Source organism: Lepus europaeus, chromosome 9, assembly GCF_033115175.1.
Source record: "Lepus europaeus isolate LE1 chromosome 9, mLepTim1.pri, whole genome shotgun sequence".
Classification (NCBI taxonomy): domain Eukaryota; kingdom Metazoa; phylum Chordata; class Mammalia; order Lagomorpha; family Leporidae; genus Lepus; species Lepus europaeus.
In genome coordinates this window covers 12369437-12395600 of record NC_084835.1, presented here as the reverse complement: position 1 = coordinate 12395600, position 26164 = coordinate 12369437, and the positions used below count along the sequence as shown (strand labels likewise).

General features: G+C 54.2%; 1 protein-coding gene across 1 annotated transcript in view; it reads right to left on the bottom strand.

Annotated features, from left to right (window-relative positions):
- Positions 1 to 2894: 2894 nt before the first annotated feature.
- EFCC1 (EF-hand and coiled-coil domain containing 1) overlaps positions 2895 to 26164 on the bottom strand; it is a 35889-nt gene continuing 12619 nt past the window's right edge. The window contains exons 3-8 of the mRNA XM_062200548.1: positions 10621 to 10778; positions 9156 to 9303; positions 8447 to 8600; positions 6995 to 7135; positions 5165 to 5234; positions 2895 to 4294 (exon numbers count right to left, since the gene is read on the bottom strand). Coding sequence (XP_062056532.1) covers positions 4158 to 4294; positions 5165 to 5234; positions 6995 to 7135; positions 8447 to 8600; positions 9156 to 9303; positions 10621 to 10778 — 808 coding nt within the window. The 3' untranslated portion in view covers positions 2895 to 4157. The remainder of the gene's footprint in view (positions 4295 to 5164; positions 5235 to 6994; positions 7136 to 8446; positions 8601 to 9155; positions 9304 to 10620; positions 10779 to 26164) is intronic.

Genomic DNA, 26164 nt, shown 5'->3' with positions numbered 1-26164 from the left:
CTGGCTGTTGTAGCTGTTTGTGGAGTGAACCAGTAGATTAAAGATCTCTTTGGCTCTGGCTCTGGCTTTGGCTCTGGTTCTGGCTCTTTCTCTCCCTCTGTAACTCTCTGCCTTTCAAATAAAGGAAATATAAATAAAGAAAAATAAATCTAAAATAAAAAGGCAACAAAGGAGTTAAGCTGTTCCATGCCGTGGATGCGGTGTGTCCCTGAGGGTTCCTGTGTTGGAGACTTGGTCCCCAGTGTGGAGACTTTAAGAGGCAGGGTCCAGGTTCATTGGGGTGGGTAAAGCCGCTACCTGCCATTCTGGCATCCCATATGGGTGCTGGTTTGAGTCCTGGCTGCTCCACTTTCAATCCTGCTCTCTGCTTATGCACCTGGGAAAGCAGCAGAAGATGGCCCAAGTGCTTGGACTCCTGCACCCATGTGGGAGACCCAGAAGAAGCTCCTGGCTTCAGACAGGCCCAGCTCTGGCCATTGCAGCCACTTGGGGAGTGAACCAGAGGATGGAAGATCTCTCTTTGTCTCTCCCTCTCTCTCTATCTCTGTAACTCTACCTTTAAAAAAAAAAAAAAGACTTGGGCTCCTGGCTTTGGCCTGGCTCAGCCTTGGCTGCTGAGGGCTTTTGGGGAGTGAACTCCTGGATAGAAGATCTCATTTTCTGTCTGCCTGCCATTCAAAAACAAACAAACATACAAAGACAAAAATATGGAAACAACAACAAGCCAGTGCTACAAAGAAATCACTCTTGAGAAAAAGGGCAGGTTGATGTGGCAAAGTGTATTGTCATCTCATCTGAACAAGTGGCCACAGCCACCCCAGCCTTCAGCCACCTGATCCGTCACCAGCTGTCAGTGTTGCGACGTGATGACTTGCTGGAGGCTCGGATGATCACTGGCACGTTTTAGCCGTAATGTGTTTAAGTAATAGGTGGTTAAGGTATGTACACTTTTTTACACACAGTGCTATTTACACTTAACTGACTGAAGGGTAAACGTGACTTTCAGATGCACTGGGAGAATCTGTGTGACTCTTGACTGCCCTCCTCTGGACCGGGCCCAGCTCTCCCCAGGACGCACGTTGACCTCTCGTGGCTGTGTGTTTCTTCTTGAATGGGTTCTGGCAGATTCCGTCTTTCAAGAAATGGATCACTTTTGTGGTGATACCCTTTTGATGTCCGTGGTACAGGTAGTAATGTCCTCTTTCATTTCTGATATTAATAATTTGTGATTTCTTTAATTATGCTGGGTGGAAATAATTCTATTGATCTTCTCAAAGAATCAGATTTTGGATTTGTTGATTTTTCTCTCCTTGGTTCCCGTGTTCGATGTTATTGATTTCTGCTTTAATTTTGATTTCTTCTCATGTGCTTTGGAGTTAAAATTTCCTCTTCTTTTTATAATTTCCTGAGATGAAAGCCGAGATGATTGATTTTAGAGCTGTTTTTCTTTTTAAATACATGCATTCAACGCTATGGATTTCCCTCTAAGTCTTCTTTTGGGATTTCACACAAGTTTTATACACTGTATTTTCATTTAGTTCAAAGTATTTTAACATTTCTCTTGAGATTTCTTTGTTGAACCATGTATCGCTTAGACGTGTGCTGCTTAAACTCCAAGTATTTGGGGGATTTTCCAGCCATCTTTGGGTTACTCATTTCCAGTTTAATCTCATTGCCATCTGGGAACACCGTATAACACCCATTCTTTTTTTTTTTCCCCACCTTAAGATTTATTTATTTATTTCTTTCAAAGGCAGAGTTACAGAGAAGCAGAGGCAGAGAGAGAGAGAGAGAAAAGTCTTCCATCTGTTGGTTTACTCCCCAAATGGCTGCAATGGCTGGAGTTGGGTCAATCCGAAGCCAGGAGCCAGGAGCTTCCTCCTAGTCTCCCGTGCGGATGCTGGGGCCCAAGGACTTGGACCATCTTCCGCTGTTCTCCCAGGCCACAGCAGAGAACTGGATTGGACATGGAGCAGCTGGGACTTGAACCAGCGCCCATATGGGATCCCGGTACTGCAGGCGGCAGCCCCAATTCCCATTCTTTTATACTTGGTTGGTGGTTTTGTAGTGAGGACATTGGTCTGTGTTGGTGGTCATGCGGCAGTCGCATGAGACAGGCGATGGGGTCCACCAGTTGGCAGATGGCGTCTTGGAGTGTCACTCTCCTTCCTGAGGGGAGTTGCAGTCTCCAGGTGCACCTGTCTGGTTTCTCTCTGCAGCACTGTCAGTTTCTGCCTCGCTTTCTGTGCCACGCTGTTGTCGGTGCACACTGTTGTGTTGCCTTAGGAAAGTGACCCCTTGTCAACCCTGCTCATAGCCCTCGTCCTGCAGCCTGCTTGGTCTGCAGGTCACGTGGCTGCTGCTACAGTTGGCCTACAGTCGGACAACTGAGCTCACCCATGATGCACTCTGGGTGATGCACTCTGACGATCTTTGTCTTGTCTTCGGTGTATCTAAAACATTGACGTTCAAAGGGACTCTTGATCTCCTGGGTTAACATCTGCCATGTTTATTGCTGTTTGCTGTTCGTTGCCTTTATTGTCCTGTTTTTGTCTTTCTCTCTTCTTGTGCCTTTTGTGGCTTTAACCAAGCATTTTAAATGATTCCATTTTCTCCCCTTTCTTAGTGTTATCAATTATTTATTTTTAAAACTTTTTTTTTTTTTTAGTGGTTGCCCTAACGTTTGCAACATACTTTTACAACTAACCCACTTACAAATAGCCCTATACTGCTTCTCGGCCGGTTTGAGTACCTTAAATAACATACCAGTCTGAACTCCCTCTCAGCCCTCATGGCACTACTGGGGCTCCTCTCCCCTACACGGAAACCATGATCAGCACACGTGCTGCCGCTGTTCGTGTTTTGAACAAGCTACTGGCTGTTGGATCCAGTAAGAAATAAGAAAACTAAAAGTTTATTTTACCTTCACTTGTTCCTTTTTTAACGATCTCCCTTTCTTTATGAGGGTCTGAGTTTTTTACCTCGTGTAATTTTCCTTCTCTCTGAAGGACTTGTTTTGAATTTCACGCAAGCAGTTTCCTACTTATCTGTTTATGTGAGAAAGTCTTTATTTCCTCTTCACGTTTGAAGGGTGATTTCCTAGGATATAGAATTGTAGGTTGGTGTGGCTTTGTCTGTCTCTTGGTGTTTGCACAGTTTCTGTGGGTGAGTTGGATGCGATTCTGATGTGGTTCCTCCCCCTTTAAGGGCTTATTTTCCCCTCTGGCATCTTTCGGGATGTTTTATCTTTGATTTTCTGCAGTTGACTAGGCTACGCCTTGGTCCTTTGCACCCACACTTCTGTGGCTGCCCCTTCACTCCTCCCCCTGTCTCCAGTGCCTGCTGCAAGCCTTCAGTGGCTCCCTGTTGCCTGTGAAATCAACTCTGGGATCCTCACTTGCCACTGAAGCCCCCATGGCCTGCCCCTGCCCCTTCCTCATGGCGCAGACCTCGCGGACTGGGTGTCCCCCTTTCCCAGCTGTACCCATGTAGTGCACTCACACTCCTGGCTCAGACAAACCCCTCTTGATGGGGCTCGTCTTATCTTGCCTCAGGTTAGCACTGGTGTCACACACAGCTTCCTGTCCTGTGCGATTTTAGATGAGAGGCGTGTTCAGGAAAGAGGGGCCCTGGGCACTGTATTAGCAGGGGTGGGGGCGCGGTTTGCTGAGATCACACTTTTGCTCTTGCTGTTCCTTAGATTCAATCTCTTCCTTCCCCTCTCTTGGCCCTGCTTGTCTTCTGGAGCTAGCTCAAGGCCAGCTTCCACCAGGCAGCCCACCGTGATCACTCCCTCCTTGGAATTCCACCGGTTTTTCCCGGGGGTCAGATGTGTCCCCAAGGTTGGGCTAGGCCTCCCTTACAGCAACACGCTGGTGCAAGGGACAGGACAGTGCTGGAGAGAGGAGATCCTGGGACCTGAGGGAAGAGATTCCAAGCCAGGCTGGGCGGCAAGGCGGGCACCTCTGGGCAGCAGGCTGAGCCAGCAGCCGCCGGCTTCTGGCGTGGATGTTGGTGGCAAGAATACGGGGCCTCCTGAGTTCAGGTGACGTGGTGGTGGTCTGACGGCGGAGGTCAGGCTGGTCTTGGGGGCAGTCTGACTGTGGTCAGCTGACCATGGAGGCTGGTCTGATGGTGGTACAGCAGGGCCAGTGGCCTCAGCAGGAGATGAGGAGAGGATTGGGGAGCACAGGAGTTGCGGGGGCTGGGGCTGGGGGCTGTCTCCGCAAGAGCTGGCAGCTGGCCAAGGCTTGGTGCAGGGCGTCCAGGGTGGCTGAGGGGCCAGATCTTCCCTCTAGAGGGAGGCAGTGGGCAGAGGGCACAGTCAGTCTGCTCACGCTGGTCCACAGAGCTGCTCCCTGCCCGGCCAGCTGCCCCATGTGTCCCCATCTCATTGAGGACCTCCAAGCAGGGACTTCTAGCAGGTCATTCCCCCTCTCCTCCTTGATGCCAGGGCCCTGCACATCCCCGATCCCCGCCGGCCTGTCACCCTGGTGAGCCGAGCAGGCTCTGCTCCTCCCGGCTGTGCTAGGAACCCTCTTGTCCTGCCAAAGGCCATCTCTGTGTTTATAATGGCATTGTGGGCCATATACAACGCTCAGACTGAAAAATCAGCCTGCTGTAGATTAATTGAGGTTCAAGTCCTGCTGGCAGTTGCCTTGGCAGGGCCAGAGCAGATGACGTCATGGGCCTGCACAGCCCACGGGCTGCGTGTTCCCCACCCTCTAGACCACGGGGGCTGCAGGGCTAACATGCTGCCAGCACTAGGCCCTCTGTGCCTCAGTCTCTGCATCTGTGGAGTGGGGATAACAGCCCCTTCCTTACAGGGCTGTTGTAAGGACCCAGGGGGATGGAAACACTGGAGATGTTCCCCTGCTGGGCTGCACTGAGCCCCGGAGTGGCCACTCCCAGGCCCTGGCCATGTCCTCGCCTGGGTTTGACCCTGCTGGCTTCTTTGTAGCATGGCTTCCTGCACTTCCACCTGCCGGAAGCCGGAGCAGGGCCACGCCCTCTGCAGTGTTCAGGGTGGACAAGGAGGTCACTCTGTAGACCACACTCTGAGGACAGTGAGTGCTGGGGTTTCCTGGTCAGGACACCACGCCCTCACCCCGAGAGCCTGCCTCCCAGCCAAATTCAAGCTCTGAAACCCAGGGTGCTCCCCTACCTTGGGCGGGGTCCCTGCAGGCATCCAGGGCACTCAGCAGTGTCTTCCCCAGGGCCCTTTTTGATATGTTCTGAAAAAGAAACGAAGGCAGGGCTGGGTCAGACGGTGATTGCTGGATCTGATGGGTGGGACCTGGTGGGCTCCAGGGGCTTTTGTGCAGCCCCCTGGCAACTGATCAGGCCCCTTTCCATCTCTTCCTGGCCCCCTACCCCAGGCTGGCCACAATGGGCTTCTCAGAGCCACTTGGTGGGTGCAAGGTGTTGTGTGCATTGCCTGTCAAAGGTCACAGGCACTCAGCGGGTTCTGCACCCAAGGATTCATCCAGCACAGGTGAGAAGTATTTAGGGGAGGGGGGAAACCCTGCCTCTGTCCTGACCACGTACAGACTTCTATTTTGCCACCATTTCCTAAACAATGAGGCCTAACGACCACTTCCATAGCGTTGACATTGTTGTAAGTATCGTAAGCTTGCTAGAGATGATGTCAAACAAAGGGAAGGATGTGTGTCGCTTACAAGCAAGTGTGATGCCCTTTTATATAAGGGACTTGGTGTCTTCAGCATTTGGGATCTGCAGGGGGTCCTGGAACCAATTTCCAATGTGCCGGGGTGGGGGGACTGTATTTTAGGGTGGACCATGTTGAAGGGCTTCCGGCCCTGGGGGCACCTGGGAGGCAGCCATGGCTAAAGGGGTGTGTTTAAGCGTGGTTGGCTCATTTGGTGTATATGGTGTTTATTTCATTATGCACCACTTGACCAAGGCTCCCAGCTGTGCTGGGGAAGAACAGGCCATGTGCCCCGGCTGCTCGCCCAGGCTGTGTGGCCTGCGGAGTCCCAGGCCGGGGGCCTGATGCACAGGGAGGGGCCCCCTCGGAGCCCTGCCGACCTGGGTGCCCATCCTGCTTCCACCCCATACTGGGTGAATGATCCTGGATAACTTAACCAGCCTCTTACATTCATTCATTCATTCATTCATTTATATCTTTTCTTTTTCAAATGGTTTGCTGGTGATTTCTGTGTTGTGGGTTTTTTTCTCGGCCACCTCGCCAAGGAATGCCAGCGCTTTGCCTCTCTGCTCTTAGGGAGTGTAGAGGAATGTGACCCCAGAGTGTAAGAGGTTTGCTTCTTTCTTTCTAAGCCGGCCGCCCGTCCATTCTGGACTCGCTGCCCTGGCCGGCACCTCTAGTTCACATGGAAGCTGGCGTCCTCAGCTCGAGCCTCATTTCAGAAGGATTCTCCCAGCCATTCAGCGAGGGGGGTGAGGTTTGCCTGTGTTTGGTGGAGACCCCTTGTCTAAGGAGGGTCCCTCTTGGTTTGAATTTGCCAAACGCTTCAAAAATAGAAGCACACAGAGTATCGTTGATCTAATGGGATGATCGTGTGGCTTTTCTCCTTTAACCTGCCTTGTGCCGTATTAGTTATGGTGACACATTTTGACGTGGCCATCATCCTTGAATTCCTTGGATAAATCCAACGGGGGCATGCTACATTTCTTCAATCACTGCCACGTCTGATTTGCTAGGATTTTATTTACCGGTATTGCATTTTTAATTTCCCATGTCTAAATGTGGTGTTAGGGTATAATTACCCCTTCTTGTATTTACGCTCCTCCAGTTTTGAGATTCTAGTTACATTAGTTTCATAAGATGACTTAGGGAGGCTCCCGCCCTTTGGTTAGTTGGCTCTTCTGAGCCTCCACCATTGCATCTGTGAAATAGGACAACACTTGCCGAGTGTGAGGAGAGCCCCGAGCCCGGTACCCAACATAGGCCAGGCTTCCACGCAGGAGCGCCTGGCCTCATCACCGCGTGTGCCGGCTCCCGGGCGCCTACCAGGTCCCGGAGCCTCTGCAGCAGCTGCAGCACGTCCACCAGCTTCTCCTCCAGCAGGGCCAGCCGCACCCGCTCCGTCTCCACCATCTGCAGCTCCAGCCTCAGGTGCTCACTCTCCTCCACCCTGCGCTGCAGCTCTGCCTGCGGGGAGAGGGCCGAGTGCTCCCCCACTGCACCCCCCTGCTGGGACCCGGACCCTGGCCCATGCTCACAGGCCACAGGAAGCCTGAGCAGAAGTAGGGGAGCCGGGAGTGGAACCAGGCGCGTGGATGTGGGATCTGGGTGTCCCCAGTGGCGTCTTTAACCCCTGTGCCAAATGCCCTCCCCAACCCGGGGCGGGGGGGACACAGCATGTCCGTGCCTGGTGCTCCTTTGGCGCGTTGTACCTGTCAGCCACCATCATTTTAAATGATTATGTAAGGAGCCAGGACTGCATGGACCCCTCAGATGCACATAAACAGGACAAAATGAGCATTTCAGATGTAGGAACATAAAGCTGTGTTGTATCAAAATCGTAGCTTGCGAAAGTGCTGTGGGCTCGGGCTCCGTGAAGCGACTTTCAGCCTCACGGCACCTCTGGCTGCTGTGGAACAGAGAGGTTACCAAGGGACGAGGAGGAGACTGGCGGGCGGCTGTCCAGGGCCCTTACTGAGGCGCAGACGGCTGGGCGCCCCTCCCCCGCTTGTTCTGCAGGGATGGAGATGCCAGTCCCAGACCCCACCCCCAGGCCGGGCCAACTGCACTTCCTCCCTGAGAGGGAAGGGGGGGAGGCTCAGTCTCCCTCTGGGGTTTCTTACCTGGAAGCCCTGTGCTGTCTGCGGCCCCGCCTGCCCTTCCCGCACCATGTGGAGTAGGGGAAAGCGAGGCCAGCACTAGAGAGACACAGAGCAGACTGGTGGGGACAATCTAGTGCAGGATCCTGGATCCAGCTGTGCCTGAAGCTCCTACGACCCCCATCCTCAGCTCCACATTCCAGTAAACTCCTGTATTGCATTCTGAGATACCATCTGAGACGGGCTCTTGTAACTTGCAACCCTGAGATTTTTCAGTAACTGTAAATCAAGTGCGGGACCAAGATGCTGCTGGGGATGCCTGCGTCCTGTGTTGGCGCCTCTGGCTTTGAGTCCCTGCTCTGCTTCTGATGCGTCTGCCTGTACATGCGCTCACACCCTGGGAGGCAGACCAGGTACTTGGATCCGGGGCACCCATGGAGCTCCTGGCTCCTGGCTTCAGCCGGTTCCAGCCCCAGCTGTTGTGGGCGTTTAGAGGGGTAAACCAGCAGATAGACAACCTTTTCTTTTCTATTTCTGTCTTGGCCTTTCGAATAAATTTTTAAAAAGTTTTTTAAAAAATTGGAATCAAAGGAAATCACATCTGTGTCTTGGTTTCCTTGTCTGTGACCAGGACACAGGACTCGGCTGTGCTCCCCCAGGTCCTGGGGGCTCTACCGACCTCCTCCGCCGGCGTCCCCAGGGCCTTCCCGCCGCAGCCCTGGGTCCCCGGCCTGGCGACGTGGGCCTCCAGCGCCCCCGGGACACAGGTGCAGTCGGCAGCGCCCAGGTGGCTGCAGTAGGTCGTGAGCTTCTTGGCCGTCTGGTCATCACACCTGCGGCAGAGCAGAGCGTGGGGTGGGGTGGGGGGGGCACTGCAGCCCCGCCTCCCGACGGCCTGTCTCCTGAAACCAGAGCCGGCATGGCACCGAACAGGGGACAGGGCAGGAGGGCCCCACTGGGCTGTTTGATGGCTGTTTTCCTCAAATGTGCCTGGTGCTCAGAGACACCAGGCAAGACCCCCGGCATCCTGGCTCATCCTTGCTCCACACTGGGGGCGCGGTGAGGATTGGGCCAGTGACTAGAGCGGCTGGGGACAGCGTGCTGCATGGACACGGGGTCAGGGCACAGGCCGAGAAGGACACTGGGGTCTGGGAGCAGTGGTCAAGGGAGTGAGAGAAAAGCAATGGGGATTAGAGCCACCCCCAAGGTCATCTTGTTGGTCCTGCACGGGACAGGGGTGACCTTGTCTCATTCCGGCCAAGGGGACAGAGCCTTAGAGGGGCTGGGAGGTGACTAGACCTGGCTTGAACCCGGACAACGAGCCTCCCGAGTTGAAGCCCCATCACTGTTTGGAGGGGCCTAGGGCACGGCGTGGGTCCCACGCTCACCCACTGCCGCAGCTGGAGGGCCGAGCCAGCAGGGCCTCGGCCGCTGGGGGCTTCTGCGTTTCCCGCCACTTCTCCTCCTCCTCCTCCTCCTCTTCTTCCTCGTCCGAGGCAGCCTGGCCCTCCACGGAGCGGAACAGCTGCTCACCCACTGTTGGAGAAACACAGGCTGAGGGACACGGGGCAGAGGGAGGGAGCCGGGCAGCACCGGGAACAAGGCGGCGACGGCAGAGGGCAGGCCCCTGGGCCTCTCCTCTCCTCTGGATGGCTGCTGCACAGTCCCCGTGCAAGGCAAGGCTGCCCAGGAAGGCCAGGGCTGTGCCCACCCCCACGTCACTGGTCCAGCCGTGACGCTGGCTGGTCAGCGTTGCTCCCTGGGGTCTTGCACAGGGTGCAGGGAGGATGGCACCAGTTTTCTCGTTTTGAAAGGCAGGGTGGAGAGATCATCCCCCTGCTGGTTCACTGCCCAGATGGCTGCAGCTGCCACAGCTGGGCCAGGCCAAAGCCTGGAGCCTGAAATTCCATTTGGGTCTCCCACATGGGTGCAGGGGCTCAAGCACCTGGGCCGTCTTCCACTGCTTTCCCAGGTACATTAGCAGGAGCTGGATTGGAAGTGGAGCAGCCAGGACTTGAACCGGTGCCCAGATGGGATAAGCCAGCGCTCTTAATGGAATGCTGGTGTTGCAGGCAGCAGCTTAACTCACTACGCTACAGTGCCAGCTCCGTGTTTCGTGACTTGTTGATTGTGTGAATGTGTTTCCAATACTGATCTTTTTGGTTCATCTTCTGGAAATTTCCTGGTGCTGTGCCTGTGTGTGTGGTTATTATTAATTTTTAAAGGTCTTTTTATTTCAAAGGTAGAGCAGAGAGAGAGAGAACTTCCATCCAGTGGTTGGCTCCCCAAATGCCCACATTAGCCAGGGCTGGCCCAGGCTGAAGCCAGGAGCCTGGAACCCTCACCAGGTGTCCCCTGGGGGTGACAGGACCCCGAGGACTTGGTCATCATCTGAGGTGGGACTCGGCCCCAGGCGCTCTGCTATGGGGTGTGGGGTCCCAAGCTAAGGCTTAACCTGCTTGGCCACGACGCCCACCCCACATGTCTTTGCTTGTCCCAATCATAGCATAGCTCAGTTGTCCCAGGCCGGGGCAGGAGCTGGGTGTTGAGTATGGCTGTCAGTGCCGGAGTCACAGAACCTGTCCCTGGCAGAGCCAGCTGGGTACCTCCTGGTGGTGCCATGCCCACCAGATCCTTGAGATCAGCGTTCCTAAGAAAACACGCCCAGGAGGAGGGCCCGGGAGGAGGGCCCGGGAGGAGGGCCCGGGAGGAGGGCTCGGGAGGAGGGCCCGGGAGGAGGGCCCAGGGGCCGGGAGCCCAGCCTGAGCAGTAAGGGGAGCAGCTTCCATGTGGAGGCCAAACAGACAGTCCCTGGGCGCGGGGCCGGGGTGCAGCCAGCACGCAGGGCCAAACCTTCATCCAGGGCTCTGCTCCCGGAGCTGCTGTCCGACGACCAGGCTCCCTTCGGGGCAGCGTCTGCGTCTCTGGTCCCACCATCCTCAAAGTTGTCACTCCTGTCTCCTGGCTCTGGGCTGGCTCTTGGGGGTGTTGGGAGCTGGGGGCCTTCTGACCTGCAGACACAGCCAGAGAGACAAGGGTTAAGAAGAGCGTGGGTGTGGCCCCACCTGCAGTCCCCAGGCGCTGTCCTGGTGGAGGCAGCCTCCCTCAGTACAGGAGGAGGTACCACATACTGCAGATCCAGCCTCTCTCGTGGCGAGGGCACAGGCAGGTAACTCAGTTTCAGCCAGCTGAGACTCAAGGTGAAATCTGAGGAACCAAGGGACCAGATTTTTCATTCTTATTTTTATAAGAGGCCCAGGAAAGAAAACACCCCTTCCTTCCTGTCTTTGAACATTGTCATGTGAGGATGCAATGTTTGGAGCTGTAGCAGCCATCTTGTGTCCTTGAGGAAATGCAGGAATTACTGAGTTGAACAAGAACCCTGCCATCTTTTAGGGGCTGAGTTAACCACTTACTATAGATGAAATTTTAAAAATCCACATTTTCATCTACTTTTCGTTACATTCTACTCTTTGCCTTTGAAAACCCTGAACTGGAGCATCTTCCCCTCTCCGGGCTTTGGAGAACCTATTTTACCCCTGGGTCCTTCAATCCCTTCTTGATATTCCAAGGTCCTCATTTGAATACTCATTTGAATAGTCATGCACTTGCAGTTATGAGGTCGGGAAGAAAGATCTGTCATTACAGGAAAATATCCACCAACAGACCGAACTCTTAGGAAACCAGTCACCCCCCAGCTTCCACCCGACACCGGCACATGGCCCTGGTCCCCCTCTTCACCTCTTCATCTTCTTCTTTTTAAGAAGAGAGAGCGAGGGATCTTCCGTCTGCTGGTTCACTCCCCAAAGGCTTGGCTGCAATGGGCAGGGCTGGCCAGGCTGAAGCCAGGAGCTCTATCTGTGTCTCCCACGGGGGTGGCAGGGGCCCCAGGTACTTGTCATCTTGTGCTGCCTTCCCAGGCACCTTGGCAGGGTGCCGGTACCGGAGAGAGGCAGCGGGGACTTGAACAGGTGCTCTGACATGGGATGCCGGGTCGCCAGTGGCAGCTTCACCCCCTGCGCCACAGCGCTGGCCCCTCAGAGTCCTGTCCCTCAGCCTCTCCCCAACTGCAGACAGCAGAGCCCAGCACAACAGCAACCAACCAAGGCCTCCAGCATTTTCGCAAAGCAGACATTCCTCCTGATATAGATGCACAATAAAACACCACAAAGGATGCTCTACCCCCCAGAGATGTGGCAAACACTGCTCCCAAAGCCGTGACCAGCCCGTTAGCCTACATTGGGTCTCAGAGCCCCAGTGCCGTATTTCAGCCGTGAAGATTAATTTTGAACAGGAATGAATGAATGGTTGATACTATTACCCGGTTTTAGTAAACAGATAGCCCAGTCGACTCACTTTAATAAATCTTCGTGTTACGTCTCACTGCCTGTGGATCCATTTGAAGTGGATTCACTTACAGGGTTTCCAAGGATCGAGTCTGGGCAACGAGGACTCCAGTGCTCAGCTAGGTGCCATCACTGGCAGAGCCTGGGCCTCTGCATGACCCGTTGTAAAGGTGGAAGCCACGCAGGACCGAGCAGGGCAGGGCAGGAAGCCTGGTGTGGGCCCTGGGTGCTGGAGACCAGGACTGTGTCAGGTGGACTCAGCCTCCAGAGGGCTGTGGGAGCCAGGACAGCCCTCTGAGCCCAGCCGAGGACAGCTAGGGAGCTGTACACGGGAGCTGCCAGGCAGCCATGTGGCACTCTTTAAGCCACAGGTGAGCCCTGACCCAGCCCACGGCTCCTCCTCAAACTAATCAGCATAATCCCACCCCTGGCCACCGTGATTGGACAATGCTGCACAGGGAGCCAGTGAGAAACAAAAAGTCGTTGACTGGGCTTCTGGGCACCACAAGCTTCTTCCCTCTCTGCTGGCCAGAGCCCTGGGCCTGGGGTCAGGAACTGAGAGCCTTTGGTGGCTTCCAGGGGACAACCTTGAGACACTGAGATTATGGGTAGAGCCTAAGGGTAATGGGGTCCTTGGTGACGTCTGAGTTGCTGGGTCAGGCTTTGGATACAGCCAGGGTCAACCTGCACGTTTTGTGATTTATGAGCCCATAACCCTTCCTCATGAAGGCCCGGGTTCAGGCTCCCCCGGGGAAAGCCGGGACCAGGGATGATGCTTAGCTACGGCCAGAGTCAGACCCCTGACTGGGGATTCTGGTTGCAAGGGATGACCTAGTGGCTAGAGCACAGATCCTTCTAGCTGAGGTCTAAGCCGGAGCTGACGGTCCCGCCCTACCACAGCCTAGAGAGGAGAAGACACAAGGATATGAGGTCACTGGGGCAGGGAGAGGATTGCACAGGGGCAGAGAGCAGAGCTGTCCCGTCTCGGGTGGGGTGGGGGGCGATGTCAGCCCACTGCTGGAAAAGTTTTCTCAGGGTACTGAGTTCGGACAGGATTTGGCTCCCAAAATTAAAGACACTTCAGCCCTGAGGTCATGGGTTGGTGGTACCAGGAGGTGGGAGTGTAATCCAATCACGGTGTTTAGGAGGCGGGTCAAGTGGGAAGCCACGGGTCCCTGGGGATGCCTCTGAAGGGCGTTCTCCTAAGAGGGTCGGGTGTCAACATGGAGCTGGACCTGGGCCCCTCTCTGCTTCCTGGCTCGCCATGTGACCTTGCCTCTGCCATGGCCACTGCCAGTCTCCAGCCTCACTGGCTGCTGACCCGATGGAGCTTGTCTGACCTTGTGCTGTGAACTCCAAAACCAGGAGCCAAAATCGGTCTGGTTCCTCCCTGAGTAGCTTGTGGGAGGTATTTTGTTAGAGAGACAAAACTGTGACTAATCCGCAAGGGTTGCAGACCAAGGATTACCTAATGCTGCTCCCACCCCCACCCGCAGTTATGTAAGGGCTTCCGCAGGGACCACGAGGTGCAGGGACGCGGTTTCCGAGCCCAGGCTGACGCGGGCGCTCTGGATTTCCACACTCCCTGCACCCCCCTGCATTTCCGTCTTAGAAACCCTGCTGCAGCCTCCCATGGCCCACGGAGACACGCAGACCCCTCAGATCCCCCCTTCCACCTGGGGGATTCTGAAGGTACAAAGCAAAGACCGTTTTTCAAGAGGGCCCTTGGGCGGGAAGAAGTCCTCTAGCACCTGCATCCTCCCTGCCCCTGTCTCTGCCCTGCTTGCTGCTAGGGCTCCAAGGCAGCTCTCAGGTGCTCCAGCCTCCCCCTGGCTGATGGAAGAAACTCCGAGGTCCTGAGCACCGTGCTGAGGGTCCTTCTGGTCTGAGCCGGTCCATCCCTGCAGCCTCTTCCCTGGCTGTGAACCCCGGGCACAGAGCAGCCATTGAACTTCCTGTGCTTTGCCCCGGGGGCCTCTGCATGTGATCAGAACCACAGCCAAGGCCCACAGAGAGCATTGTGTGTGCCACATGTGGTCCTGAGTGCGGGGTCTCATCCAGTGACCAAGTCCTAGACCACGCAGACCCCCTGCCTGCAACGTGCATGCCCCCTTCGCCTCCCCGCCTTGACACAAACACCACTGGCTCAGACTTCACTGCTCCTTCGCCTATGGTGGGGCATGACTTGCCTCCCCCCTCAGACTGGCATTTCCTGGAGGGTGTTCAGTTCAGGAACTGAGTGAACGAACGAGGGAGTGAAAGAATGAGTGACATATTCGGCAATTTAGGGGAGAAGGAGCAAGACAGGGCAGGCCTGGGCCAGGCCTGGGCCAGGCCTAGAGCCCAGGTAGGGGCTCAGCTTTCTCTCCTTCCCGCCTCACGTTGAAAGGTGCAGTTTGGTCCCCGTGTAATGGCGTTGGGAGGAATTAATGATGCTCTCGGCTCCAGCAGGATGAATTCTCTTGGCAGTGAGTTCTCGTCCTCCTGGGTTAGCCACGGCATGTGCAGGCTGCAGGGGGAGGCCCTGCCTGGTGTGTGGAGGCTTCTGAGTGTGCCCAAGAGCCCTCTGCTTTTCCACCACACTGAGGTCCATCACGAGGCCGTCACCGCAGCCGAGCAGGTGCTGGCCCCACACTCTGTCGGGCCTGCCAGCCTCCATCACCGTGAGCCCAGATAAACCTCTCTTCTCCCTAAGTCACCCAGGCTAAGGTACTCTGATGGCAGAGAGAGCAGACTAAGGCAGGAGGCGCCCCAAGTTCTTCCTGTCTCCTTCTGCTCTGAGATTGTTCCAGAAAACAGAGAGGAAGGAGCACTGGATATGGGCCTGCAAGACCTGAGTTGGTCCTAGCTCCGGTCAGCCTGTTTGTGGGCAACCTTGGGGGGGGGGGTGGCCCTAAGGGAGACGGTGAGCCTTTCCCCAGCAGCAGGTGTGTTTGCCCCTTGGTCCTTTTACTGACGAATGGGTGCTGCTTTTAGTAGTAAACACTAGCAGCAGTGGTGAGAAGCCGGCATCTCCTGCCCCAGAAAGCATCCCTCATTAATTCAGTAACCGGAAGCCTGCAGCCTGCAGCTGTTCCCAGGCTTGGAGTTCCTGGTAGCAAACCGCTGTAGTGGAACTTAGTAGGTAAACATCCCAAAACCTAATTCAGGAGTGTGCTTTTCTAAGAAATAGCTGGGTTGCAGCCGATCACAAACAGCCAAGTGTTTTCTGTTTCCTGTTGCTGTAACAGAATACCCGAGAGTGGGGTGATTGTAAAGGGAACTTCATGTAGCTCATGCTCTGGGGGTCCAAGCGCACAGCACCGATGTCTGCTTGGTGACTGCGAGGACCTTGCGCTGTGTCGCGATGTGCCAGGTGGTGTGTGCCATAGAGACAGAACGTGGGGGCGGCCCTGATTTTTATTTTCAAATTAATTTTTATTTGAGTTACAGAGAGGCAGAGGCAGAGAGAGAGAGAAGTTTTCCATCTGCGAGTTCACTCCCCACGTGGCCACAACGACCAGAACTGGACTGGGCTGAAGCCAGGAGCCAGGAGCATCGTCTTGGTCTCCCAGATGGGTGCAGGGGCTCAAGGACTTGGGCCATCTGCTGCTGCTGGATCAGAAGTAGAGCAATCCCCAGCTCCACTTTGTAGCAGTCTCCTCCGTGGTGCCTAATCCTGTTCCGAGAGAACCAGCTGTCCTCCTAATTGCCTAATGGCCCCTAACAGGCCACCAGCACAACCTAGCAATTACATTGTGATGGGACTTTCCAAGGGAGAGGTGGGTGTTGTGGAGTAGGGACCGTCACATCCCACATTGTAGTATAGGGAGGCAGCAGGTGATGGCTCAAGAACTTGGGTTCCTGCCACCCTCGTGGGAGACCCAGATGGAGTTCCTGGCCCCTGACTTCAGCATGGCCCAGACTTAGCTGTTGCAGGCATTTGAGGAGGGAACCAATTGATGGACAGTTCCCCCACCCCTCTCTGTCTTTACTCTGCCTTTCAAATAAATAAACTTTGAAACCTATGACTTTCAGAGGGGACAAACCATACCCAGGTCATAGCACAAACCCTCCACCGATCGCAGGCTGCCGGAACCAGGCACACTGCGTCTGGATAAGGCCCTGGCTTGGTGGTAGCCAGCTGGGTGATGCTTCCTGTGTGGCCGATCACAGCTGTTGGTTCATGCTGCACACAGCAAGCTCGCCAAACCTCCCCTGGCTCTGAGTGCTGCCCCACCCATGCCTTAATCATTCTTTGTGCAAAGCATCCTGAATCCAAGACTGTTCTGTCTGTTAAAAAGGAGGTAGTGTCCGTCAGCAGGTGTCAGAGATGGACCAGCTCCCAACCAAGCATGACCCGCAATGCCCTGGCCTGTGACCCCCACATCCACCCCATCGCGTCTCTGGACCCCTGTTCTATGGGAGCCATGAGGGGAATGGGCACAGGGCAGGGGGCTTCTGTGGGCTGCAGAGCCGCCTGTCCCCCAGCACGTACCACAGATTGCCTCCTGGTTCTGGGGAGCTCCTCCCTCATCTCCTCGCTTCCCGGCACAGCCCGGAGCCCTCATGTGCGGTTGGGCGTTCACTCCAGCTGCGCACATCTGCTTGCCTCCCGGAGCCACCAGTGAGCCTCTGCTGTCTTCCTCCTGCTACAGGCCCAGGGCCACATCTGGCTGCCCCCATCTGACGCGGGCCAGATGTTGCTCTCCCTCCCTCCCCCCTGCCCCCACAGCTCTGGCACTGGTCCCTACCTGCACAGCTCTTCCCTCGGCTCTATGATACGGAGGGGGTCTCAGGAGCCGCCACGCCAGGGTCCCACTGTGTGACCCCCACAGCTCCCTCTCCCTCTCTGGGCTGCTCTTTCATTTCCCTGGTTCATTCAGCAGGGATGGGGGCTCTGCCGTGGGGTTCTGTGGCATGAGGTGAAATGACCAGGCGCTTCTGAACACGTGGAGTTCCTTCCTCCACTAACGTCTGAGATGACTTGGGGTGGCACTCGGGTCAACAGCGGTGTGTGTGTGTGTGTGAGCGTGTGCATGAAATAGTTAAGAATATAGGCCGGCGCCGCAGCTCAGTAGGCTAATCCTCTACCTTGCGGCATCGGCACACCGGGTTCTAATACCGGTCGGGGCACCGATCCTGTCCCAGTTGCCCCTCTTCCAGGCCAGCTCTCTGCTGTGGCTAGGGAGTGCAGTGGAGAATGGCCCAAGTCCTTGGGCCCTGCACCCGTGTGGGAGACCAGGAGAAGCACCTGGCTCCTGCCATCGGATCAGTGCGGTGCGCCGGCCGCAGCACGCCTACTGCGGCGGCCATTGGAGGGTGAACCAATGGCAAAAGGAAGACCTTTCTCTCTGTCTCTCTCTCACTGTCCACTCTGCCCGTCAAAAATATATATATATATATATATATATATATATATATAATATATACTAGCGAACACATCAAACACTTCAAGCTTCACATTTATGACAGTGATCCAACTTCCTTGTAAAATTCTTAAGTGCACTAAGGGAGCTGAATGAAGGAAAAGATCAAGTAAACAACATAGGTGATGTGACAAAAAAATGACAGCGGTCCGAGGCGGATGTGTGCGGGTGGTGGACACTTAGACGTGGGTGCACAGGAAGCTCTGGGCCCCGCTGGAGCTGAGCTCCCCTCCGCCTTGCACACTGACACCCTCTTTTATGATGAGTGTTTGGAAGCTCCCAGCACCACCCTCAAATGAGCTGCATGGAGAAAGCACCCTGTTTTAACGTGATTTGGAAAAAGTAAGGTGATGAGATATCAGCAGTTTAAAGGAAAAAGAAAGGCCAAAGCTGTGGCATAGTAGGCTAAGCCTCTGCCTGCAGTGCCAGCATCCTGTCTGGGCTCCGGTTCTTGTCCTGGCTGCTCCTCTTCTGGTCCAGCTCCCTGCTAATAGCCCAGGAAAGCAGTGGAAGATGGCCCAAGTGCTTGGGAGTGAACCCGCATTGGAAGTGCACCTGTGTGGGGGACCTGGAAGAAGCTCCTGGATCCTGGCTTCAGATCAGCCCATTGTGGCCTTTTGGGGAGTAAACCAGTGGATGGAAGACCTTTCTCGCTGTTTCTCCCTCTCTCTGTAACTCTACCTCTCAAATAGATAAATAAAATCTAAAAAAAAAAAAAAAAGAAAAAGAAAAAGAAAAAGAAGAAGAAGAAATAAAGGAAAAGCACTGTAGACATAATGAGGTTTTCAGGGACATAACCCTACTTAGAATGGATAAATTTAAATTTGAGAGGGACAACGTAATAGCCATTGAATGCTGTTACCTTTTTCCTATGTATGGTATTTTGAAAAAGGGAAGAAAATAAATCCAGGTAGAAAAGATAGATGGGTAGACAGACAAGTACGAGGGTACTTTGAAAGTCTGTGGAGAATGGGATTGAGAGATGGGTGTGTGTGTGTGGTGCAGTGGTTAAGACTCTGCCTGCAATACTGACACCCCCTCCTGAGGGGCCGGGGTGAAGTCCCAGCTCTGCTAAGGCAGGCCCTGGGAAGAAGTGGGTGAAGGCTCAAGTACTTGGGTCCGTGCCTCCCTGGGGGAGACCTGGATTGAGTTCTGGGCTCCTGGCTTTGACCTGGCCCAGTCCTGGCTGTTGTGAGCACTTGGAGAATGAACCCAATAGATGGATGGAAGATCTTTCTGTCTGTCTCTGTCTCTCTGCCTTTCCAATAAAGTGAAAATAAATTTTATGATATTTAAAAACATAGGTTGTTTTTGTGTAAAGAATTGAAATCCGTGCATACTTTTTTAAAGATTTATCTGTTTGAAATATATATATATATATATATATATATATATATATATATATAGAGAGAGAGAGAGAGAGAGAGAGAGAGAGAGAGAGAGAGAGAGAGAGAGAATCTTTCACATACTGGTTCACTCTCCAAATGGCTACAATGGCCAGGGCTGGTCCAGACCGAAGCCAGGAGCCAGGAATTCCATCTGGGTCTCCCACGTGGGTACAGGAGCCAAGCACCTGGGCCATCTTATGCTGCTTTCCAAGGTACATTTCAGGGAGCTGGATTGGAGGTGGAGCAGCCACAACTCTAACCGGAGCTCATACGGGATGCCGGCATTGCAGGCAGCAGCTTAACCCAACAAGCCACAATGCCGGTCCCCTTGTGTAGTTTTTCATAATTTGTGTTTCCATGAACTCTTTGAGGACTATGTGTGTGTACAGATTTCAGGTTTTTGTTATCAAACGTTTCCACCTCTCCATAAGCTTCTTTAAGTCACGGATGGATCTGCAGATAGGCCGTGGGACACTGAGATTCCCAGGGCCACTGCCCCAGGGTACAGGCACTCCCCAATGGCTGGTTGTCCTGGCTGTGATGTGGTATGGAGATGAGGAGCAGCTCTTGGAAAATTCCAGATGAGACACAGTACAACCTTCCCTCAACTCACGCAGCCTCGAATTCTTGGGAAATTCTTTGTATATGAAAACTGTGCAAAAATGTTATGTTTACACGTACGGCAGAGTTGGACTCTCATGTCAGATAATGACTGTGCAAGCCCGTTCAGCACAAGCCGGATGTGGGGCCAGGCTGGGCCGCGCAGAACCTGCCTGGGGGCCTGGACCAAGTGTCAGGAGCACCCTCCCCCACCCAGTCGCCAAGGCCGCTCTCTCCTGCCCCCTAAACGTTCAGACCATCCCTGAGCAGACGCTACTGTCCCAGACCCCTCCCTGACCTTGACCTCATTCCCCACTGGCTGCCTTATTCTGGGACCACAAGGTGCCCACCCCTGTGGACTTGGAATTGAAGGCTTCTGGGTCAGCCAACTGGGCCTTGCACGTGTCCTCGGAAGGAGGCATCTGGGGTCTCTGCTGGCGACAGCCTGGCCTGTAGCCGTCCTGACCTCCTCCCCAGGGAGCCTGCAGGCTTGCCCGGCCTAGCAGGATCGAGGATCTGGCTTGTGTCTGTTTTATCCTGGGCCAGGCTCTGCAGCAAGGGCACCTTCACCAAGTCCTTCACCTCCCTCAGACTCATCTTGCCCATGTTTATTTATGTATTTAATTTGGGAGGCAGAGAGAAAGCCAGTGCTCTCACTGCTTCACCCCCTCCCCCTGCCCCCAATGCCTGCAATGGCCGGGACTGGATGAGGCCAAAGCCAAGAGCGGGGACTGAATCCAGATGTCGCATGTGGGTGACATAGACCCAGTCACCAGGGCCATCGCCAGGAAGCTGGAACTGGGAGTAGAGCTGGGACTTGAATCCAGGCACTCCCGTATCTGCAGGCCTCCCATGCAGCATCTTAACCCCAAGGCCAAATGCCCACCCAGCTCGGCCATCTTTTAACGGAGAAGGGGCCACCCCAGCCTATAGGATTAGGGTTGGGGTGAGGTGAGGACTACACGCACCGGGCTCCCATCCTCTGCTCTTGTCCACCTTCCTTCTCCATTGCTCATTTTCCCCCCAAAACCTCCAACATGAGCTTTTCTCAAGTTTTTCATCTCGGCAGTGGCAATCCCACAGCTCTTATCTGACCTCCACTGTCCAGTATGGCAGAATCAGTCACATGTGGCTACTTAAATGTAAATTATCTTCAATAAAAGGGAAAGTGCCTCAATTTCACCAGCCACACTTCAAGTGCTCAGTGGCCCCGCATGGCCTGCGGCCAGCCATCGTGGACCAAGAAAGCATTCCATCATTACAGAAAGTTAGACCAGCACTGCCCAACAGTGGGCAGTGGATCTAGAGCTTAGGATAAAGTTAAATAGTTGACAGTCATTTTGCCCAAAACTGTAATTCTCCTTTGTAAACCTTTGGTTCCTTTCACTATTATGTTTGTGCCGTGCAAAGATCCTCCATGTTCTAAACCTAGAAACTGACTCTGGTGTTCCTGTGATCTCAAGTGAGGTTCCTAATGTGGTCACAGATCCTTGGTGAGCAAACCACGAGGAGGAACACTAATCACAGTGTGACAGGGCTTTGAAATCCCTCGTGAATGAAGAGCGCCACCCCTTGCTACCTGGAGGAGACTAAACCCGGTTCCCGCCCATACCTCCTGAAAGGATGGACTCTGTGTAGATTGCAGTCGTCAGTGTAAGGGACACAGTTAAAATAGAAGGGCAAGGAGGGCGTTCAGCCCAGCAGTTGTGCTCCAACTGGGACGCTGTGGCCCGGGCTGAAGTGCTTGGCTCCTGATCCAGCTTCCCGTAACTGTACACCCTGAGCGGCAGCTGTGGTGGTTCAAGCACTTGGGTCCCTGCCACCAGGTGGGGTTCCTGCACTGAGTTTTAGCTCCCAGTTTCAGCCTTGGCCCAGCCTCGGCCATCCTGGGCTGGGGCTCACTCTGTGCCTCTAACAAAAAAATGTTTAAAAAAGTTTCATGGAAATTGGAATGAAAAGCTTAGAACATACAACAGAATAGCTGTGTGAACTAGGCATGGAGGATAACTCAAAACTTCAAAAGCAAAAGTCACAGGGTAAAAACAATTTGGGAAACTTGATTCAGTAGATTCATTGGAGCTGGCTGGCATCCACTGGCCAGACTGGGTACAGGCCTCCTCATGGCAGAGCGGCTACTCCTCCAGGGAGCACGCACACCTGGAGAGGATGCTCACTCAGGGGACATTCAGCGGGCAGGTGGACACACAGCAACACCGTGGATGTGAAAACCCAGAACTGAGTGAAAAGAGGAAGGAGAGGGAGAGGGAGAGGGAGAGGGAGAGGAAACAGTGCCATTTCTGTAAATGGAAATAGACACCAAAAATACCCATTTGCAGACACTTAGATCAACACAGGTGGACACAGCAGTCCCCTTATCAACAGACAAGGCATTCCCAGACCCCAGGTGGATGTGTGAAACCACAGATGGTACTGAATCCTGTATGCATTATGTTTCTCCTACACGTACTTAGCCATGAGCAAGTTTATTTCTAACTTAGGTACAGTAAGAGATTAACAGCAATAACAAAATAGAACACTTGATGTCTATGTAAAGTAAGGGTTATTTGAACTCTGCAAGCTCTGTGATACCATGACTGTAGATCTGATAACCCAGAAGTGACCAACAGGAGGGTAACATATACAGCATGGATCCATCTGTTAAAGAGATAATCCACGTCCTGTGTGAGACGGAGCACGATGGCCTGAAGTTTCATCACGCTACCTAGAATGGCACATTATTCAAAACTTAGGAATTATTTCTGGAATTTTCCATTTAATATTTTGGGACCATTCTTGACTGTGGGTGAGTAAAACATAAGGAGGGTCTACTGTACACAGAAATCATATGAAAACAGTTGCCTGTAGAGCAGGAAGGGTAACAGGAACAAGAGGTGAAGACACCCATTCCTTCACCTACCCAAATCCAAATTTCCTGATTAGAATACATGAGGCAGGGGCTGGCACTGTGGCTCAGTAGGGTAATCCTTTGTCTGCAGCGCCGCCATCCCATATGGGCACCGGTTCTAGTCCTGGCTGCTCCTCTTCCCATCCAGCTCTCTGCTATGGCCTGGGAAAGCAGTAGAAGATAGCCCAAGTCCTTGGGCCCCTGTACTCACATGGGAGACCCGAAAGAAGCTCCTGGCTCCTGGCTTCAGATCGGTGCAGCTCTGGCTGTTATGGCCATCTGGGGAGGGAACCAGCGGACAAAAGACCTTTCTCTCTGTCTCTCCCTCTCACTGTCTGTAACTCTACCTCTGAAATAGATAAATACATTAAAAAAAGAACACATGAGGTAGTCAGAGCGTAGCTGGTAAAGCTGCTGCCTGCGATGCCTGCATCCCACATGGGTGCCAGTTCAGATCCTGGCTGCTCCACTGCCAACCCTACTTCCCGCTAATGCATCTGGGAAAAGCAGCAAAGGGTGGCCCAAGTCCTTGGGCCCCCTCCACCCATGTGGGAGACCTGGAAGAAGTTCCTGGCTGCTGGCCTGGCCCAGCCCTGGCTGTTGCAGTTGACGGGGGTACTGAATTAACAGAAGAATCTCTCTGTTTCTCTCGCTCTAACTCAGCCTTTCAAATAAATAAGTCAGTCTCAGAAACATGAGGTAGTACCCCAATATCAGAATTAGTGGCCACCCATGACCAGCATAGCAGTCATTACCATCTAACCTAGGGCCTGGCCGACTCTGTCTGCAAGAGGTCAGAGTGAATCTCTTAGACTTTGAAGCCCAGAGCGTTACTGCCACTTGTCAGCTCTGCTGGTGTAGCACAAAAGCAGATACTACACAAACATGGCTGCATGCCAGTGCAACCTCACTTATGGACACAAAAATTTGAATTTCATGAACTTTTCATGTGTCATGAAACACCCCCTTGGGAGTTCTCAACCATTTAAATATGTAAGAATTATCTTGGTTTGTGGATCATACAAAAATGGGCATGGGGTTGGATTTGGCCCAGGGGCCGTAGGCTGCTAGCCCCTGATTCGACTAATGACTTCTGCCCTCTCTGGAAGGTGTTTAGTCCAAAGAAGACATACTTGACCATGCAGGAGAGCCGAGGTCTCGCCTTTACCCCCAAGGTGAGCCACACTTTCTGCATGAGAAAGAGCACTGGGTGAGGTTACATGGCTGGGGGTAGGAAGATCACCCTAGGACAGGGAGCCATCTGGGTAACTAGGAGGGAGGACTGTTGCTTTCAGATGTCGTGCTAAGGAGATGAGGTGGGTGACAGTCTGTAGGACACACGTCCACACACACTTGCAGGCTCATGTTGGGCTCATCTGTAGAGCTGGATGTCATGGGGCGTGTGACAGCGGTGACACCACTGGGACAGCAGGCGGGTCCTTCAGTGAACTGCTCCTGTGGCAGCTGCCTACCCATCAAATGGTAGCTACTGGACAGCCAACGAGCAGCATTGATTTCTGTTGTTTACAACCATGAACCCTTGGCTGCTCTGAGCTTGAGCGAGGACGTTACCATCTAACTCAGGGCTTTGAGGAAGGTCATTGCCATCCAACTCAGAGCTTGGCCCGCTTGTCTGTAAGGGCAGAGATAGTAGACCTCTCAGACTTCGAAGCTTAGAATGTCACTGCCGCTTCTCAGCTGCTTCTCTGAGCTTCTCTCCTCTACTCACTGGGACGGGCTCCATGGTTCCTGCTGGGGCAGGCACAGTTTCTAGGAACGGCCCCCATACTCCACACCCCGCTTCCTGGAGCCTGTGGAGGAGCCGAGCTCTCGCCCCACGTGTGTGATGTTCCACGGCAAAGCCAACTGCAACAGAGGGAGGTCATCCCTGTCCCATCACACAAGGCCCTGAGAAAGCACAGAACTTTCTCGGCTGGCGGAGAGGAAGTCAGAGACATCTGGGGTGTCAGAGAGACTGTGTCCAGTTGCTGCTGCCTGGAAGGAGAAGGCGTTGCAGAGGATGGAACCCAGAGAGCCACCCCCGCTCCCAGCCCGCAGGAAAGCAGGAGTCTGGGTCCGGTCCTGCAGCCACGGGGGGGCCGAATGACCTTGGGAGCAGAGTCTTCCCCAGAGCCTCCAGACCCGCCAGTGACACCTTGACTTTGGCCTGGAGAATCGTGAGATCACTCGTGGTGTGGTTTCAAGCTGCTGAATTGGTGGTAATTTGTAACGGTTGTGATAGAAACCAAATACAATCATCTAAACAGTCACACCCTATCTGAGCTCTCGGCACAGCCTCCGGGACTCCTCGGGCACCAAGTGGCTGGGAGCTCCGGGGCAGGAGACGTCACTGAAGCTCTCAGCCAACAGTGCTGATTCCTTCCCTTGCCAGGGACTGGCTCAGGAACAGGCCTGTGACGTGACTGTGGCCAAGGAGAGATTCGGGGACATCTCCCAGGAGGGTTTCTGCAGAAAGGGAAGACCAAAGAGGAGCAGATGCTGCCCCGTCTCTGGACGTGGCAGCAATGCCCTTGACTGTGGCAGCCATCGTGTGACCATGAGGGGCCTTGCTGGCAGCCAAACTGGTGAGCTGAGGACGGCGGCGGAGAACTGGGTTCGTGAAAACATTATTGAGTTGCCAAGAGCTGCCTCCCCTGGAGCCCCCGCATGAGATCATAAATGCTGGTGAGGCAGCCTAAAGCATCGTGGTGGATAAAGTGTTCACGGTGAGATGAATGTAGGGATCAAGTCCTTAGTGCAGTGCCCCGTGCCCTGCAGACACTTAGAAATGTCCGCTTCTGTTCCTGTGTCACTGCCCCTCCTGCCTCCACCCCTGTGCCTCTCAGGGTTCAATGAGAGAAGCAGGTGACTCCGTCTATCGCCACACACGTGGCCCTAGCTCCCTCTCAAGAGCTTATTACAAGGCAGAGGCCTCTGACTGTGGGGCTGGCTCCCACAGGCACGGCAGAAGCTCTGTCCACGGAGCACATGAGGTTTCTGGGCGAAGCTGCTGCTCCTTTACTTGGAGGCCTCAGCCTGGCTCTCGAGACCCCACCCAGTCCACCTGATCACCTCCCTTCCTTAAACTCAGCTACCCACAGGCTTGGCCACCTCCGCAAATGACCAGCACAGTAACCACAGACGAGAGTCCGCCCCGGATAGATGGGACTGTAAGCAAGGCCCACTTCCTCGTGTCCCATCAAAGGACCGTCACACCCCCGGGCTCTGCTGTTTCTGGCATGGGTGTCACTGGTGTTTGTTTTCTCTCTCTGCCTCCAACCCTCTCCACCCTGCAGAAAACTCTAGGAAGCCACAGGGCTCCAGGACCCCCCGAGACAGCCAGGGCCCGAGAGGCAGGCATGGGCTGTCCGGCTGCGGCCACTCTGCTGAACCTGTCCCAGGAGGTCCTGCAGGTCCCGGCACAGTGGCTTCCTTTGCTGCATGGCATTTCCTGAGCAAAGAGGCCTTGCAGGAAATGGGAACCTGGATGTGCAAACAAGAGAACAACAGGAGGAAGGAGGGGGATGGGGGAAGAGCAGAGGGCGGGGGGCAGTCCTGGGGGTCCTCTCGTCCCCACTGAGACACGGGAACCACTGCCTTCACCAAGTAGGGGTGTGGGCTTAGGTGCAATGGGAGGGTCTGAGCCGACCCCAGCACCCACCACTCAGGGATACCTGGCAGGGCTGAGCGTCCTCCAAGGCCCGGCCTGCCTGCTCTGTCCACTCTGCTTTGTGACCTGGCTGGCAGGTG